The 18,175-nt window shown below is 37.8% G+C and overlaps 1 protein-coding gene across 4 annotated transcripts in view; it reads right to left on the bottom strand.

The window, feature by feature from the left end:
* BANK1 (B cell scaffold protein with ankyrin repeats 1) overlaps positions 1-18,175 on the bottom strand; it is a 307,909-nt gene that overhangs the window by 33,020 nt on the left and 256,714 nt on the right. For 2 of the 4 annotated variants that reach the window (XM_073892028.1, XM_073892027.1), the window contains exons 9-10: positions 16,824-17,138; positions 12,053-12,358 (exon numbers count right to left, since the gene is read on the bottom strand). In XM_073892028.1, coding sequence (XP_073748129.1) covers positions 12,053-12,358; positions 16,824-17,138 — 621 coding nt within the window. The remainder of the gene's footprint in view (positions 1-12,052; positions 12,359-16,823; positions 17,139-18,175) is intronic. The other 2 variants (XM_025873512.2, XM_073892030.1) reach the window with 2 other exon arrangements.

The raw sequence follows: 18,175 nt of genomic DNA, 5'->3' as shown, positions 1-18,175 counted from the left end.
AATGAAAAAGCTTATACCCTTTACAACTTGACTTTAGAAAATGAACATCCCAGAGTTTGTGCTATTTATTTTTTATGGGTAGTCTGCATTACAGGGTTTGGAAACAGCTAGAGGCCTTGGAGATTGAGTCCAACCTCATATGTGTAAAGATGAGGGAGGTGGAAGTTTTAATAACTTGTAAAAGCGCTGAGTAATTTCACAATGATCCCAGAACTGTTGTTCGTAGAGACGTGATTTAGAGCCTCAAGCCTTTAACTTCGACCTATTGCTTGGTTCTCCACAGCACTGTTGCCTCTTCTCTTCCATAACTATTTCTTTTGAAAGATAAAGAAGGAGATAGAGGGAGGGAATTCACAAGAACCCTTGAGCATTTCCAGCATGCTTGGGTCTCTTGATCCTCTTCGCAGCTCACCAGACTCTCCTGGGACAATGGAGCTGAGGCATGTGGGAGGGAGCGAGCAGTCCAGCAGGATGGTGCTTGACCACTCTGATGGGAAGTTGCAGCCCAGCAGTTGTCTTATATTCTCTGTCTCTAGTTTTAACATTCTTTAGACCAATCTATTATCAAGGTCACACCTGTGTTTAATCCAGATGACATTTTTTTGTATTTAAAAAAACTGCCCCAAATCCTATCACATCAAAAATGATTAAGCATATTTAGTTTGTCAAGACAGAGTACTCTGCCCTACTGTCTTCTTTCAAACAGGAAAAGCAAATATATTTTCAAAGTATGATGTGTTTAAGAAGAGTTATACTCATGAAATAACATCATTTCTGGTTGAAAATCAATTTTCTGCTTCAAGTTAGTATTTGAAAAACATGCTAAATATAACTTAATGGCAAGTTATGGGCTTGTGGTTTGTATTTTTCCTTAAATAAAATATAATGATGGATATATGGTGTGTGAGTGTATTTTGGGATATTAGAAAAGTTTTTACAAGTGGTGCTTGATTTTTTTTTCATTGGCCAGTTCTAAAAAGTCTTGAAAATATGAAACACTCTTGAAATTTTAATAACAGGCAGAGTCTTTGCATGCTTTTTCTGTTTTTACCAATATTGTTAAGATGATAACTGAAAATGTCTAAGACAAAAAAGGCTGTAGTCTGGCATCATTAATATGGAAAATAATCTGAATCCAAAGATAAATCTGGACAACAAATTCTCCAAATAAAGAGTACATCGATCAGTTTTAACAGTTCTGCTGCATTTTGAAGCTACAGAGTACTTGGAATTAGTTTTTCCAGATTTTTGGCATTAATTTTTTTTAAAAATCATTTTACATCCTGTATGTGGTTCTGCTGACAACAAATGCCCAGGGTGCGTGAAATGCAGTAAATGCGAAACAAGTCAACATTCTTTCGGTTTCTAGCCTTAGAATTATAAAGAGCGTTACTTATTTCTTGTTGAGATTTCACCAGGGCTTCCAGCTGGAAGAGCCCGGGATCTGAAGGAAGATTGGGAGGGGAGCTGGATGTCTGAGAAGGATGGTTATCAAAGTGCTGATAGCAGAACTTTTTAAAAGCCGGGTGTGCATCCTGTCACACCCCACAGTACAAAGGCCCTTTCTCCCCGGATAATCTCTCTTGAAATTCCCTCTTAACTCACCTCCAGCTGCATCCATTTCAACTGGTCCCTTCCTTCCACCTACACAACAAGCCTCATTTCCTTACAAAGACGCAATTAGCACATTACTAAACACACTGTTTTCTTGATGCTATGGAAGTGAGGAGGTATTTTTGAATGTGAGGTAATCTTGGAAAAAGACCTATATTAACTTGTCTCCTGAAGAAATCGCTAGTCCATCAAAATGATCAGTGACTCAAACATGCATAACAAGGAAACATACTCTGTTAGCCTTAGGAAAAGGATAGGTAGATAGAAAATTCCAGAATTCGTTAATCTTTCTTTTTTACGGTTAATATTAGCTGAAACATTTAAAATTTACCAGTAAAACCTTTGTTCTAAAAAGCTTTATATGCTTTCTAGTTACCATGCTCACTGACACAAACCTTTATAAGAGGTAAATGTAAAATCCATGATGTCCTGACAACTGAACATTGGGTTATGGGTCACTCAGCTTTATGTATGAAAGCACATACTTTTGTACAAGATTTGTGGGGAATAAGATGAGAGTCTGTTTTAAACATACAGAAATTGGAAAAAAAAACAACCCACCAGAATGCTAACTAACTTGGCACTGGGGAAGGGGTATAGTTTTGTCTTAATGTTAACAACATATGTGACATGGGAAAATGGTTTTCCCCTCCTGGCACTTTATTTTCTTACTGATAACAAGGTGGAGCTCAGATGAGATGATCTCTAATGTCTCACTCAGCTCTGACATTCTAAGATGTTACCAATTCTTATTTCCCAAGTCACTCCAGGCCCAATAGTGCCTGGATAAATTCTTAAGTCTGAATTTAAATAGGGGACTCTGTTTTGAGGAAGAGATTATTTGTACTGAGGGCTTAGACTAATAGAAAAACTAGAAAGTTAAACCACAGACCAAGGTTAATGTTTTAGAAAATATGGAGGTGATCCTGTCTGTATGTGTCTGAATTCTTGCAGGATACTGTTTTTTTTTTAAATCACATTTTACTGCATCAATGTTCAAAAAATGCTATTAAGGCAATTATGACATACATCAACATTGATGACTCTGCCTCAGTGAAATTTTATTTTTCTCTTCCTATCTAAAATTGGAATTTGAGAAGAAAGGAAAATGAATGCATTATTAGTAGTTGTCACCACCTTTAAACATTAAAAAAAGCCCACAGAGAAAGAAAAACAATTTTTGAAGTTCAAAATAATCTCAAACAATGCAAATGTCCCAAATACCACCCCCATTTATCTTAAATATTGGTGGAACAACTTCCATAAAATTTTCTCTAGAATAGAAATGACACTAAATGGAAAAAAATTAGCATAGTATTAAATATTCAAAACATTAAGCAAAGCAGAACTATCAGAAGAACAAAGGAGGAGGAGAAGGTGAAATATAACGAATTCACTGGCACTATTTGTCTTTCCAGGTTGCTTTTGCAAGAACATTTTTCATGTCAACTTCATTTATGGCCTATTTCAAGCAAAGGGATCCTACCAAAGCCACCCTCCTTAAAACATCTGACAAAACTTATTTGGAATTTCTTTGTAAGTGGCTAAGGTGATGGAAAGTCTGTGCAACAGCCAAATGCATTCATAAAGATGTGGCTTATAAACAACAAACCCCTTGATGTTCCATGCCCATTAGAAGGGCAACATAAAATGTTTAGAGCTATCACTGAAGATTATTCTAGAAACTAGAGATTTGATATAAAAAAGTGACAGGTTTGTATTATGCTCTGGGTTCTCAGAATGATACTGTACAGGTAGCAGCAGTGTGTTTATTATTTACTCAATAAGCTTTCATGACGTTGCTAACTGTGTAACCAACTACAGTGTTAGGCCAACGTCAATAAAATCCAGTCATAGTCTCTACAATGTCCTCCATTTTGATGTATTCATTGAAGCAAAGGTCAAATGTGTCCTTAGTGCCTACCGATGAGAGACAATAGAGATGAGAAACAATCAGGGAAGGCAAAGCTAGTAATTTGACCCCTGTAGCCTTACTCTTCCTACCTTGTTCTCCCAATTTGCACCCTGTGAAAGGTAATCACAAGAAGGTGGAATGAGGCAAAAGCAAACAAACAATAAAAAACCCCCACAAAACCCAAAACACTGTAAACAACCCCTTTGTCTAAGCAGCAAAAACAGGTTAAGAGAATATTCTAATCCTATAAGTAGTCACACTGTCTAAGCAAACTGGAGCTCAGAGGAGAGAGGTAGCTTCTTTGAAAATTGACCAAGACAGATTGAGCACCCCTCCTGGCTTAAAACCACCCTTGTGTTCTGTTAGCAATAGTTACAGGTTATTAATTTGAACAAATTTATCAAACATAGGTTACCACATTTGGATAGGCACTTTAGGGTTGGCATGGCCATAGACAGTCACATCAGCTACATCCTGTGAATGCTGTCCAACTGAAAGTAGTTTACTGCCTGGGAGATATATGGAATCAGGAGTTATGATATTGTCTTCTTAAAGGAGAATACTTCTGAGATTGGTAGGGAAGGAAAGTTGGAAATCACATAGCTACCAGAAGGAAAATGACCTAAACATTCTAATTCAATGGCCATATCAATTTTCTCCTAAGGAGAAAGCATGAATTTTCTTTCCAATTTGTAATGGAAACTTTAAGTCTAATAGACATGTTCCCATAAAAATCTTCTCCCCAAGCAGGAAATCTTATCGTAATTTTTTTTTCTCTTTCTAAGGAACTTAATTTTTACCAGAGTGGAATACAAAATGTTTTTATTTGCATATTTTCTCCTTTGATGCAAACAAGAATATTTCTATTCTAGAAATGTTTCTTATCCAGGAAGTTGAGACATTCCAAAAGACAGAGAGCAGTTGGTTTGTGGAATTCTGTGTAATTAGAGCTTGAGGCCACTGCAACGAGATTATTAGCAAAATCTCCAATCCACCACTGTGCAGGCAGGTCCTCCTTCCTCTTGTTACCAGGCAGATTACATGTACTGAACACCTATGGCTTGCATAGCACTGGACTGGGGGTTCGTCTCCTTCCATATGATTTCATTCAGGTTCATTGCCTGATTTTTCTTTTTGACCACTTGTATTCAATAATGATATAAGTGAAGACATTACTCAAGTAACATCCCTAGTAATTTTCCTTTTGTTTTAAAGAGAAGTGGTTTGGGTTGTTGAGAAGCCACTAGAATACTCTGGAAAGTATGATGAGTTCATCTTTTGGTTCATGCTTGGTGATTACCAAAAATAACCTCTCTGGCCTCTCTTTTTATCCCTCTATCAGGAAATGTTGCTATCTTAAGAGGTAACCAATAGGACCTGGTCACGCTCACTTTGAACAGGCATTAAATACTAATTCTGCTATTAAGACTCAAACTACAGAAATGCAGATTGAAGACTCAAAGAGGACAGGGCTGTCCCACTTGTTCCGTGTAGTGTTCATTATTGATAGTTCATAAATAACTTGGAAAAGTCATGCAAGATGAGATGCTGGCATTTGAAACCCAAGTTAAGAAGCCAAAGGCACACCAACTGAAAAGATCTAGCACGTCCTCTCTCACCTCTGTGTCTACAGAATACCCTCCATCATGGTGATTACCATTTTTGCATCCACTCTGTTGTGCCGCTACAGTACCTAGGTCATTTTAATTCCCATAAAAACTCTATGCAGGAGGTTTTATCCTTTTTTTTTTTTTTTAAACAAATGAAGCAAGGCTATATCACTTGCACAAAGCCACACAACTTTTAAGTGGCTAAGTCATAATTCAAATGCAGTTTTATCCAGCTTTACAATCTTCATGAATTTCATGCTGGTCCCTCGGAGGAGGCTCCTCTTAGTGTGCCAAGCCCACAGAACATCTTGTTTTTCTCCAACTGCTACATATTTAGAGGAAAAAAGATGTACACACTAAAAGTACTGGTGAAAAATAATGTGAATTTAGGAAATCTAACATGAGAAAAAAGACAACTCATGTGGATAGCTATTTGATCCATCTATGATTTCATGTTCAAGTGACCATTCTCTGAAGTACTCTATTCAGAGGTTTACTTTGTCTTAACAATGGAAACAACCCATGTCATGGTTTCTCAACCTTGGCACTGCTGACGATTTGAACTGGGTAATTCTTTGTGATGGGGTCTTTCCTGTGCCTTGTAGGAAGGATTAGTGGCATGCCTGGCCTTTATGAACTAGATGCCATTAGTACTGTTTTAGTGGTGATAACTGAAAATGTCCCTAAACATCGCCAAATGTTTCCAGGGAGGCAAATTGCCACCAGTTAAGAACTACTATTCTAGGCCAATTAAACTTCTTACTAAAGAGATATTTAACAGAGACTCTCTAAGCATCAAAAGTTAAGGGGAAAAAGACCAGAAACGCACTCTGCTGCTGAATGAAAATTTAAGTGCTTGATAATATTTGTATTTGTTGTCACATGTAATATAAATGTCAATTTGCACCACAGTTGATTACTCTTTCTCCCTTAGCTAACATGAAGGAATTGAATTTCTGGAAGATGAGGCTGGAAAAGTTCTTCGTTATTATGCCAGCACTCTTAACAGATGGTCAGCAAAGCCCTTCGTAGGTGTCATTCAATGCTGCTGTGATGTGTTGCTGTGAGGACAGAAAACCAATCAAAACCCCTGGGTCACACAGGCAGTCTGGATTCCCTCTGAAGGACGCTTCGAGCACAGGTCTAAACAACTGTTCCTTTGCAGAGCTGTGCCAGCGCCCTATCAAAGAAAGGGGAGAGGCGGAGAATCACACGGGGCATACAGGGACATTGGGCTTACAAATAGAATGATAAATATGTCCCTTTGTCCTGAGAGCATCTGGGATATACATACTAAGTCCGGAAGCTAAGCGGCTTGGACAAGGTCACCCAGCCAGAGAGTAGGATCCAAGGCACTTGACCTAAGGCCTACTCTAATCCACTTGACCACATTTCTTCACTAATGAGGACAGAGACCATTCCGTTCTCTCACATACACAATGATATGGATTAATTTTCCTAAGAGATTCTACAAGGTCTTTTGTTTGTTTGTTTGTTTGCATTTCAATTACATTGTATGTGATCAATTTCAAGTACAAATGAATTGCAAGTGGAAAATTTCTGAGAGCAACTGAGTTGTACTTGACATTTTGGGGTCCCAGTAGCTGAGTAGCTCTCAAAAAGGTCATACACAACTTTGTTGCTCTGTAAAATGCCAAGGGCATATCAGCAGTAATTGAAAATTGAAAGGGAAATTACATTCTACCCCAAACCAGTAACACAGACTCTGAAGAAGGATCTTGGTTCTATTAATTGTGCGAGGGGAAAATGGGAAATTGCCCATTGATGCTGAAGAATTTTCCCCAATAGGCAGTCATCTCTCCTCATGATTTATGGATATAGTTTTACTACCAATCTATGTACACTATGCAAAGTGTTCATTTTCTTTCCTTGATTAGTTTTAAATCAAGAATTCTGTCATTAAGGAGGACTGTAAATCCATACTAATTCCTCCATACTCTTGAAACTTAATGAACCTGATCCTCTGCCATATTATAGGGAGAAAAAGGTGGAGAGAACGCAACATCTGAAAGCACACAGACTTCAAAGACTTTTCATTTAAGAAAAATAAATTATTCTTTTGTTGTTGTTCACCAAAATTAGGTTTAGTATGACAGGAATGGAATAAAAAATCAGAAACATCTCTCTTAATAAAAAACCATGGGTTTAGTTTTGCATTAATAAGTTACATTTCTAGGGGCGACAGTCGAAATAGAGCCTCTCTCTATTATGTTATGCTGTGTGAAAGGGATTAGAATGCTTAGCTGTATGTCAGTATCCTGGAACTTTGTCCCATTTTGTGTGACCTCCCCTTTTCACATTAGTTGTACTTCAAACGTAGGATGGTTTAACTGTCAAGACAAATACCGTATGATTTCACTCATATGTGGAACCTAAAAAATAAAATAGATGAATAAACAAACAAAAAGAATCAGACCTGTAAATACAGAGAACAAACTGACGGTTGCCAGAGGGGAGGGTGTGTGTGGGGGGGTGGGGGTGTAAAATGGGTGAAGGGGAGTGGGAGGTTCAGGCTTCCATTTATGGAATGAATAAGTCATGGAGAGAAAAGGTACAGCATAGGGGATATGGTCAATGGTACTGTAATAGCGTGCGGTGACAGATGGTAGCTACACTCGTGGTGAGCACAGCGTATGGTATAAAGAAGATGAATCACTGTGTTGTACACCTGAAACTAATGTGACATTGTGTGTCAACTATACTCAAATAAAAAAATAAAAAAAAAAACCCATAAGATGGTTTAAAACAAGAGAAATTTAGGAACTAGTAGATTGATATATTATTCTGACCATCCTCCAGAGTGTTAATAAAGTATCCTAATGAACCACATCGATGTGGTTTTTGTCACTTTTATCATTTTTTCATCTTCGTATTCATTCAATTACTATTCCTCAAACATTCATAGTTTCTACTATGAATTCAGCACCAAGCTTGGTACCAAAAGATACAATGATGGGCAAAACCAGAGAAGGCTGGTCTCTCCCTCCACAGATCTTACAGGTCAGAGGAGGAAATAAATATTAACAAATAATCCAGAAATAAATATATCAACAAAGGAAATTTGTGGCGAGAACCAGACTGATGTAGGTCCAAATTCTCTATCTTCCTGTTCCTAATTTTATCACCATGGGCAAGACACTGAAACTCACTGAACATCAGGTTCATCATCTGCGAAATGAGGCTATAAATGCCAACCACGTAAGATTATTGCATGAATTAGAAATAAGCATGAAAGTTGTCTCACGACAATTGTTATCAGGAGTAGACGAAGTAGACTTGTCCCTTTAGAGGGCAGGATCCCCCCTCCTCCTTCTCCATCTCTAATAACTTCCTTAGCCTCGGATGCCACCAGAATCTAGGAAGCACACATTTTTCCTATAAAGTTAGTTTCCCAAAGTCACTGTCTGCCCAGAAACTGAGGAAAGACAAAATAGAATCGCTATTAATTATAATCTGTTGAGCGTATACCACATACCAAATATTGTGCTGGGTAATGTCTAATTTTATCTCACTTAAAGATTACAGCAATCCTTAAAGTAGATACTATTTTTATCCTAAACTTACAAAGAGGAAATGGAATCTCAGATATATGAAGTTATTTGCTTAGGTAATAGCAGCTGAATCTGAATACTTTCTGCAAAGCTGTAACGGGGAAACCCAGTTTTCCTCCAGTCTTTCTTTTATGTGTGTCTCTTTCACTTTCACACCTCTACCGCACTCACGACACTCCACTTCAGTCACTTATGGTCACCAAATGTGCGGAGTTTTCCCTCCATCAAGAAATTCTAGGACACCAGTTGAGTGTCCCACGGTTTAGCTCAATTCTGACACTTAGGGCTTAGGGCTTAGTCCTACAGGGTTGCTTCCACTCTACGTCAGATGCCAATCACAAGTAGTAGATTCCCAGCCTATCCACAGCTTCTGTCTAATTTGGCTACAAATTGGAGATTCCCATGACTCCCTCTTCAGGTTCAATTAATTTGCTAGAGTGGCTCACAAAACTCAGGAAAACACTTACAAATGCCAGTGTATTAAATGATATGATAAAGGATACTGATGAACAGCTAGATGAAAAGATACATAGCACAAGGTCTGGGAGTTCCTAGGTGATAGATATGCAAATAAATATCCAGAGTGCAATACTCAGGGTCCTGAGTGCAGGAGCTTCTACCCCCACTGGGTTGGGGTGTATCAGCCTTCCTGTGTGGATTTGTTTGCCAACATGGAATCTCTGGGAATCCCCTACTATTAGGATTTATGGAATCTTCCTCACATAGGCACTATTGGTCAATAAGTACATGTTCAGCCCTTCTCCCTTCTCAAGAAAATGGGGGGCTAGGGCTGAAGATTCTAGGCTTCTAATCATGGCTTGGTGTATTTGATGACTAGCCGTCATCCAGCCATTCAGGAGCCCATTCAGAGTTGCCTCATTAGAGCAAAAAACTCTCCTGTCATCCAGGAAATCACAAGGGTTTCAGGAGCTCTGTGCCAGGAACTAGAGGTAGACACCAATAGACATGTTTTCTATGATCTCGCAAAAGCCAACATGATTTTCCTGTATCTCTCCGATTTATTTGCCTAGTTTCCTTGCCAGTACTTTCTTGAATTTCTGAAATAGTAAGTTGGGATTCTGCATCTTGCTTTCTTCTTCCATCTCCTATTCTACATCCTTCTCTTTTGGCTACATTAACATACTCTGGATGTGCCAACATTCTGCTACTACCTCTGTGCTCTGGCAAGGATTGGGGCAAATTAGTGTTCTTTTAATTGAATGGATGGCTTTCTGGGAAATGATGGCAATTTTATTTAATAGAGCTGCCTGAGTTATGAAAAAGAGAAAAAAAAAAGAGGAAAGATGTGATGAAAGACTTTTATCCTGTGAAATGCAAAGAACATCAAGAAAGAATTAGCTGATGAGGCAATGTTTTCTTAATGTGGGAAGAGAATGATCAACAATCAATAGCACAAAAGGGAGAGGAAAGCAACTAAATTCCAGTGAAAGAGGAAAGGAATAAATAATGGAAAGGAGAATAAATCACATTGTGTAATTGAATTAGAAAGATTTCTTATAAATGCTGAAGGGTGTCAAACTTGCGATGAGTAGGGGAGATAAATAGCTTTTAAAATTTCTTAGAGGGCGCCTGGGTGGCGTCTGCCTTCGGCTCAGGTCATGATCCCAGGGTCCTGGGATCAAGTCCCGCATCGGGCTCCCTGCCCCCTTGGGGAACCTGCTTCTCCCTCTCCCTCTGCCTGCCACTCCCCCTGCTTGTACTCTCTCTCTCTGTCAAATAAATAAATAAAATCCAAAAAAAAAAAAGAACAAATAGAGAACAAGAAAGAGCTCATGGAAAATAAGAATATGACAGCCCACAGAAGGATGAGAAAATAAAATGCAAAAAACAGAACACCGCAACATGGGAGTCTCTACTTGTGGTCCTGAGAACTCCCCAAGGATTGAGGTACAGAGGATGAAGTACCACTTCAGAAATTTCTTGAATACAACTAAATTCTTGTGTTGAGCTGTTTCTATCTTCTCTCTTTAAAAAATACTTATTGGGAGGTAGTATCCTTGTCTAAGAGCTAGTAATATCCTAGATATCACTATGCTAGACAATCTAAGAATTTCTAATTACAGCTAATCCCTGCCTTAATAATCTAGATAATTGTTCCAGTTGACATTTTATTTTAGCTGACACATTTATTAATTTGTTATTGTTTTCTAATTTTTAATAGTTTCTTGAACATTATCAGCAGTAGAACACTGTTGAATAATATATTGTACACTGGAAATTATATATACTCGCTAAATTTTCTTATACAAATTTCTCAAAACATAATGCTTAAGCAATAGAATGGTTTCTTTTGAACATATTAAGCACAGATGAGTAAATGTGCTTCTTTTGGGTAGGTTCGTGGTATACACTTAAATGTTCTGTTCGAGTACTTGGTTTAAATTGTTTGAATGTATAATCGATTGCTTCTCAGTTTAGTTATCCCCCAAACATTTTGTTCAAAAAATCTGTAATAAAGTGTCACATTGTACTCTGGGTATTTATTTGCATATCTATCACCTAGGAACTCCTCAAGGATGAAGAAATTGTTTTATCCCATTTCCTCAGTCCCTAGGATGGTATTTTAGCCCCAAAATGCATGCAATGCACTGATAAATAAAAGTCCATTTCTCAGACACAATGGACTTGTGGAACTACATCAAACCAAACAGAGTATACAAGAGTGCCAGAAAATAATAGTAGTGTAAATATACTCTGCTGGGGCTATAGATATAAAAAAAAGCTCCGAGATCTGTTAGTTTTTTTATTCAGATTCAACTGAGTAGAAAATGAGAAAGAAGAATTGAAGTGTAAAATGAAGTAGAAATTCTATGACAGATGAAGTGAATCTTAATTGTTGGGGTGAAGTGCAATTCTCAGAGTAATTGTGGTTGTGTATCTGAGATTCTAGTTTTCACAACTTTTTAGGTTTTTAAAGTTATTTTAAGTGGAATTAAGAGCAAAAAGTAAAATTGGGGCAAAAGTAAAGTATTTACCTCTTATCTTGTGTTGCAAATTGTTCATAGGAGTTGAGCTTCCCTCTTAGAGAATTATAGAAAAAGTTTCAAATAGAATTTCTCCACACAAGCTGTGGTTTCATGTTCTTTGGATAATTTGTCAAAATTATCCTTCTTTAATGAAGAATTAGAAACCAGACCCTACCCATTGTTCTTATTTTCTTTATTCATTGTGTTTCTAAATTTAAAAATGGGCCAATACAACTCACTTATGACTTGGATTTTTCATATTTGGGGTTTTTGACTCCACTAAAAAGAGGACAATTCCTCCCACCCCCAAAACACTGACACACACACACACGCACACACACCAAAAAGCATTACCTTGAGCTATGTAAGGTGTGGTTTCCTCTTTTGGAGGGATATTTGTGGGTCGAGGTGTAGGGGCAGGAGGTCTGTTTATAATAAAAGACCGACTCCCCAATTTTTTCTTTGTACTCATATTGGCCAGTATCACGTCATAGTCACTGTCTTCAGTCTCAACAAACGTGTACGGGTCTTCCTCCTTCCCCTGCTCCTTTTCATCTTCTTTCTTTTCTTCTTCTTTGGGGTCACCTCCTGTTTCTTGTCTTGCTCCGAGATCACGCCAATTTTGACTTCTTTCCGTCTGGCCTTCCACCATTTTTCCTGCTTATGAAATATTTAGATTGTGCTTACTCTTCTATTTTATGCAATATTGTTGATGTCCATCTGTCACTTCCTTGAAACTCTCCCCAAATAATTTATATATAGTCTCATAAATTTCAAAAAGAAAAGTACACTATATAATTTACTAACATATTTTCCTGCAGTTTGTAATTGTTAACTTTGTTTAAAGAAAAAAGTTCGGGGGCGCCTGGGTGGCTCAGATGGCTAAGTGTCTGCCTTTGGCTCGGGTCATGGTCCCAGGGTCCTGGGATCGAGGCCCAAATCGGGCTCCCTGCTCAGCGGGAAGCCTGCTTCTCCCTCTCCCTCTGCCTGCCGCTCACCCTGCTTGTGCTCTCTCTCTGTCAAATAAAAAATAAAAAATCTTAAAAAACAACAACAACAGTTTGGGCGCCTGGCTGACTCAGCCATAAGAGCATGCAACTCTTCATCTCAGGGCTGTAAATCTGAGCCCCACTTTGGGAGTAGAGTTTACTTAAAAATATAATCTTAAAGAAAAAAGAAAGGTTTGTTTAAAACATGGACTTCTCTGAAAACATATAAATAGGCATATAAGTATTTTCCAGATAATTTATAAGGGATTTAATATCAGAAAATCGAGTGATAAAACTAAGCCTCAAATCCCAAACGCTTTGGAAAAGTTGTTTTTCAAGCAGAATATGCTAAGATTTTTTTTTTTTTTCACTTGAAGTTATTTCACCTTTCATTGGGCTTGCACTGGGTGTTTTGCCTAACATTCAATTTATCTGAAAATGACAGGGGGACTAGCCAAACATGCCATTACTTGGTTTCTTACAGGAAGTCTCACTGTGGCCTAACAAACTGAGGTTCCACAATGCAACTCTTGATGTCTGTAAGACAGCGGGAACCTCATTTTTAGATAAAGAACACTGAAAGTAGGGTTTGTGACAAGGTGGCATGGATAATCAATGACTTGAAGATTAATTCATATGAAAAGAATAATCTTTCATGGTTTTAATAGCCAGTAAAATCTTTACTTTTTTTTTTTTTAGATTTTATTTATTTATCAGAGAGAGAGAGACAGAGGCAGGCAGAGGGAGAAGCAGGCTCCCCGCCCAGCAAGGAGCCCGATGTGGGACTCGATCCCAGGACCCCGGGACCATGACCCGAGCCCAAGGCAGATGCTCAACCAACTGAGACACCCAGGCATCCTTCTTTACATATTTTTTAAAGAATATATTAAAATATTTTGTAGCAGTTATTTAGAAGACAAAGGTATCGCATACTTTGGTTAATGAATAAGTTGGATAACATTTTGATGGCTCCATACCAATGAGAATTTTATTAAAAATTAGACTTTTGGGGCACCCGAGTGGCACAGTCAGTTAAGTGTCTGACTCTTGTTTTCGGCTCAGGTCGTGATCTCGGGGTCTCGGGATCGACCCCCCTGTCAGGCGCCTCACTCAGCATAGAGTCTGCTGGAGACCCTCTTCCCTCTCCTTCTGCCCCTCCCCACCCCTTCTCTCTCTCTCCAAAATAAATAAATAAAATCTTGAAAAAATTAGACTTTTGACAGATGTTTTGCTTAAAGCATTAATGAAAACAATAAAATGGAAAGAATTTCAGTTACTGACTGAAAAATCATTACTTTTGTGGGTTGTTCTGAGAGATTCACGCACGTGACTTAAGGGAGAACTATTCTGCTTCCTCTTTGGTGACGATCTGGCCAAAAATATTTAGGTTATTTATGGATATTTTAGTGGAAAAATGTAGAAGCTAAGGAGAAAGGCAAGTTGTAGAGCAGAATAAAATATATATTATCTTAAGCAGTTCAGCCATTGTCCTGGGTAGGCTCATGAGGACGCCCCCAAAGGAGTCTTAAATCTGATTGTTTCAGTTAGTTTAAGCCAAGAAGTACTAATGACTACATGCCTGGCACTAACTTCCAAATCAGCATGACTTGCCTTTCTCCCTATGAATAATATGGTACTGAGATTTTGACTTCATGACTTCTGTTTCACTGACAGCATAACAGGTGAAACCAGATTAAGTGTGTGGGAAACATTTTTACAGTGTTTCATTTTTAGCGGAATGTGTCAACTATCTTACTTTTATCAACCCATTTCCTGAGCTGCTGACTCCCTTTGTTTCTCCACCCACCTTCCTTCCCAACTCTTTCTAAAGTTGGGCTTGCACCAGAAATAACACATTTTACATTTTTATTTCTCAATGTATCAGATTCCGCTTTTCATGTCAGAGTGGGGCCTGAGCATTCTTAATTTAAGTTGTACATTAGTAAATAAAGTTGAAAATAAATCACTCCTATCATTCTAATTTTTGAAAAAAAAAAAAACTAGAGGAAGAGTGTGTAGCAAAGAGAAGACTCTTCAAAGCCAAGGAAGCCTGTTTATAGAAGTATTTGATACATTCTAATTACCGGCTCTGTGGTCTTGGGTCTGAGTCAAAGAGGGATCATAGTGATTGTTGCCTTGCACACGTGTTGTGAAGATAAAAAGGGACAATGTGTTCTTTATAAACTAAAAAGTGTTCTATAGTGTTTTGTATTCTTGTTTTCTCCAGTGAATATGCCCATAAATCCATCATGGGGAATCTGAGGCTCTGGACATGAGGAGGTGGCCTCACTTTTTTGATAATTTGAGGGCATATGAAACTAGTCTTAGAATACAATTCTGAAGGTATCACTAGCTAAATTCAAAGAACCCATGCCAGATCTCTGGGGGAAAAAAAAAAGTGGTAGCTTCTAGTCTTACTTTTTACTAAGATCTTAAAGAATTTTAAGAAAAAATATTGACATTTTATTTTCCATTTACAATACTTCCAATATTAGTCTTATGAAAGATGAGATCAAAAGTAACGCTGCACAGAAAGTGTAAAAGTACAGTTTTAAAATAAAAAAATGGGGATTTTTTGTTTTATCTTGCTTTTTCTATTTGGTACTTTTCAGAAGATATATTAGCCAATGTATACTTCTGGTTTTAGATATCAGGTGAATACTCTCTATAGAGTAGTTTTAGACCTCCTAGCCAATATACTATGTATAAAAATTTACATTTGGGAAAATATGATTTATTATTAGTCCTTTTAAGAGATTTAGCCTGATAAAAGACAACTTTGCCTTCTTAACAATTTATTTTAATAATTATATGAAATTATTCACGTCTGTAGAAAGTGAGAAAATATACCAGAATTTTATTGTCAATGTGCTGCTTATCTATGTCTCTCTTCCCACCCCCAGTATCGATACACTTACCTCACTGATCTATCGCAATGGTTTATAAGAGCTCGGCTCATAGTAGGTAATCAATAAATATTTGTTGAATGAGTGAAAGAATCAGAGGCGTGCCCATGAGGTTTTCCATACTTTCCATTAAGGAGGACTTTTCATCTCTAAATACAGTGTATAACCTTAGTAAAGGTTTATGTTCATCAACTTTAACCTTTATAGAGACAGGCCCTTCAATGATGCAAATGCTAAATTTCATGGCTTCAAAATTCACCTTTTTAAAACAGTGTTTATATACTTTATAGCCCTCTAGGCCTCAACAGCTAAAAAGTATCATGACAAACGGAGTTTTAATAATAGATACTTCTTTCACCCTTCTTATTAAACCTTCATTGTAAGAACAGTTTTTGAATTTGGAAAGTAGATATAAAATAGTGATCAATAAAGTGGGTGATTAATTAGTGACTGTAGAGTGAACCTGGAGCTGGAAGTCTGTTAGGCTGTTGAACACTCCAGCCAGAGAAATCCAACAGGGAAGCTCCTCTTGACGGTACCTGCACCTCCCCTTCCCCCATGCCCCCCTCCCCATTACACAGGTCATTCTTGCATTTGGAAAGAAATGTAATCATAGCCCTTTTAACTGTTCTTCCACTTTAGCAATATATTGAGTGTTCTTAGACTTTGGTCTCAATGTAGTGTGTGATAAACTCTTTACCACTTGCTTCCCCTGCAGCTACCAGTGGAGAGAAAGTGCCCAAGGTTCTTTTCAAATCTGTAAAACATTAGCCTTTTCTTTTTGCCAGACAACTAAGGGTACTTTTTAAAAGGAAAGTTGTCATTTACTTTCCCACATGATGCTTGAGGTTCATTTTATGTGAAGGACTACAAATTCCTTCCAAGTTTTATTGCTTTACTTACTTAAAGCTTTATAATGAGATTGTTCTAAAAGAAAGGGAGGGAGGGAGGGGAGGAGGAAGGGAAAGAGGGTGGAAAGAGGGGCAGAGAGGGTGAGGGGAGGGACAGAAGAGGAAAGAAAGGAAGAGAGGGAGGGAGGGAGGGAGGGAGGCTGTGGGTGAGTTAGTGGCGGGTATCTCTTGCTTGATTTCTTAGGCCTTAGTTAAGGAAGAGCAGGAAAGCTGCTCTTGGTTTTAAAAGCTGATCTTCCCTGGAACAGATCTGCCACTGCACTATAGGCTATGGAAGCCTGTCAAACTTCTGTGGGTGTTGTTTTAAACTTAAACTTACCCTGTAACGTGCAGGGCGGTGTTTCCAGTTGGGAGGCAGCAGCCACAGGTCGTGGCGGGGGCAGAGGGGGTCTGCAGCTCATGAGTGGCTCTGGTGAATTATGTTCTGGACTGTCTCCAGGAATGAACACATACAAGTCATTATCATACTCGTTCACAGAATCCCCACCGCCAACCTCTGCTAGGCTCTGCTCGGCCTCTGTGCCCCCTGCATTCTCTTCTTCTTCGTTCGCCCGTTCATGGGCCTCAGCTCCTTCTGCACGCCGCCTGTATGATGTCCGCCCGCTTGCGCGATGAAATGCTGGGTTCTGTGTGGCTGTTTATGATGAAGATGGTAGATTTCAGTTAAACACCCCATGTGGAGGCATTTCATGTTTTCCAATTTCATACAGAAGTGGTAGTACTGCTAATAAAGCTTTTATGAGCTGATACGTTAGAAAGATGACAAGCGCATAATTTTAGTGAATAGTCATTCTTGGGCTTTTAAAATATTTACCAAATGAACAGTTAAAGCTTCGTCATATCTTCTACCTCACTATACGACACACTCATACATAAAATAACGTTCTGGTTCTCTAGAGTTATTGTTTGAGCAGAGTCATATATATGTTTTTATTACTGCACTTTTACTAGAAAACAGTATAACTGACCTAATCAGTAATAAGTAAGTTATGGAAAAGGTAAAGACAAGGAAGAAATAAACCTTAACTTGCTTGTAAATAATGAAATGGTTGTCGTTATTATCATAATACTGTGATCCTATTAATTATATTTTAATATATAATTATCATCAGATTATATCTTAATTCTTTAAAATATGTTAATATTTTTTGGTGGAGAAGACATCCAAATCACCAATAGTAGGTAAATCTTTATAAGACTCAGTTCTGTCACCTATAAAATATATCCTCTGCTGAAGCTTAACCAAATAATCCAAATTCCCTCCATCTTAAGAATCATATTACATCATTTGTTTTTATAGTGTACATAACAGATACCCTCTAGCCACTCGGGAAGAATTGAAAAAAGATATTATAATGCAATAACTTTAAGTCTTAAAATTTTTTGTTTAAATTTTCTTTATAAAAATTCTGCTTTAAATAAAGGATTCACAAAATTTTAAAACAAACTTGGAATCTCTAAATTGGAGGGACTATGTGAATTGTTGTCATTGTCAGTGCAATAAACAAGCAGAAGATTGTTGTTTTAAAGTGTTGCTAAGCTGAGATTTGGCTAAAGAAGCCAATTGGCAGAGTATGGAGAAAAAGGACTTTTTTTTTTTTTTTTTTTTTAAACAACGCACAGTTACTTTGTAGAAACTTTTCAGTTATGGGAGAAAATTAGTGATGAGGA

The sequence above is a fragment of the Callorhinus ursinus genome, unplaced genomic scaffold (genome assembly GCF_003265705.2).
Source record: "Callorhinus ursinus isolate GAN/ISIS: 27379988/994484 unplaced genomic scaffold, GSC_fseal_2.0 scaffold4, whole genome shotgun sequence".
Classification (NCBI taxonomy): domain Eukaryota; kingdom Metazoa; phylum Chordata; class Mammalia; order Carnivora; family Otariidae; genus Callorhinus; species Callorhinus ursinus.
Note: the sequence above shows the minus strand (reverse complement) of the source record. Positions and strands in the feature narration are given on the sequence as shown.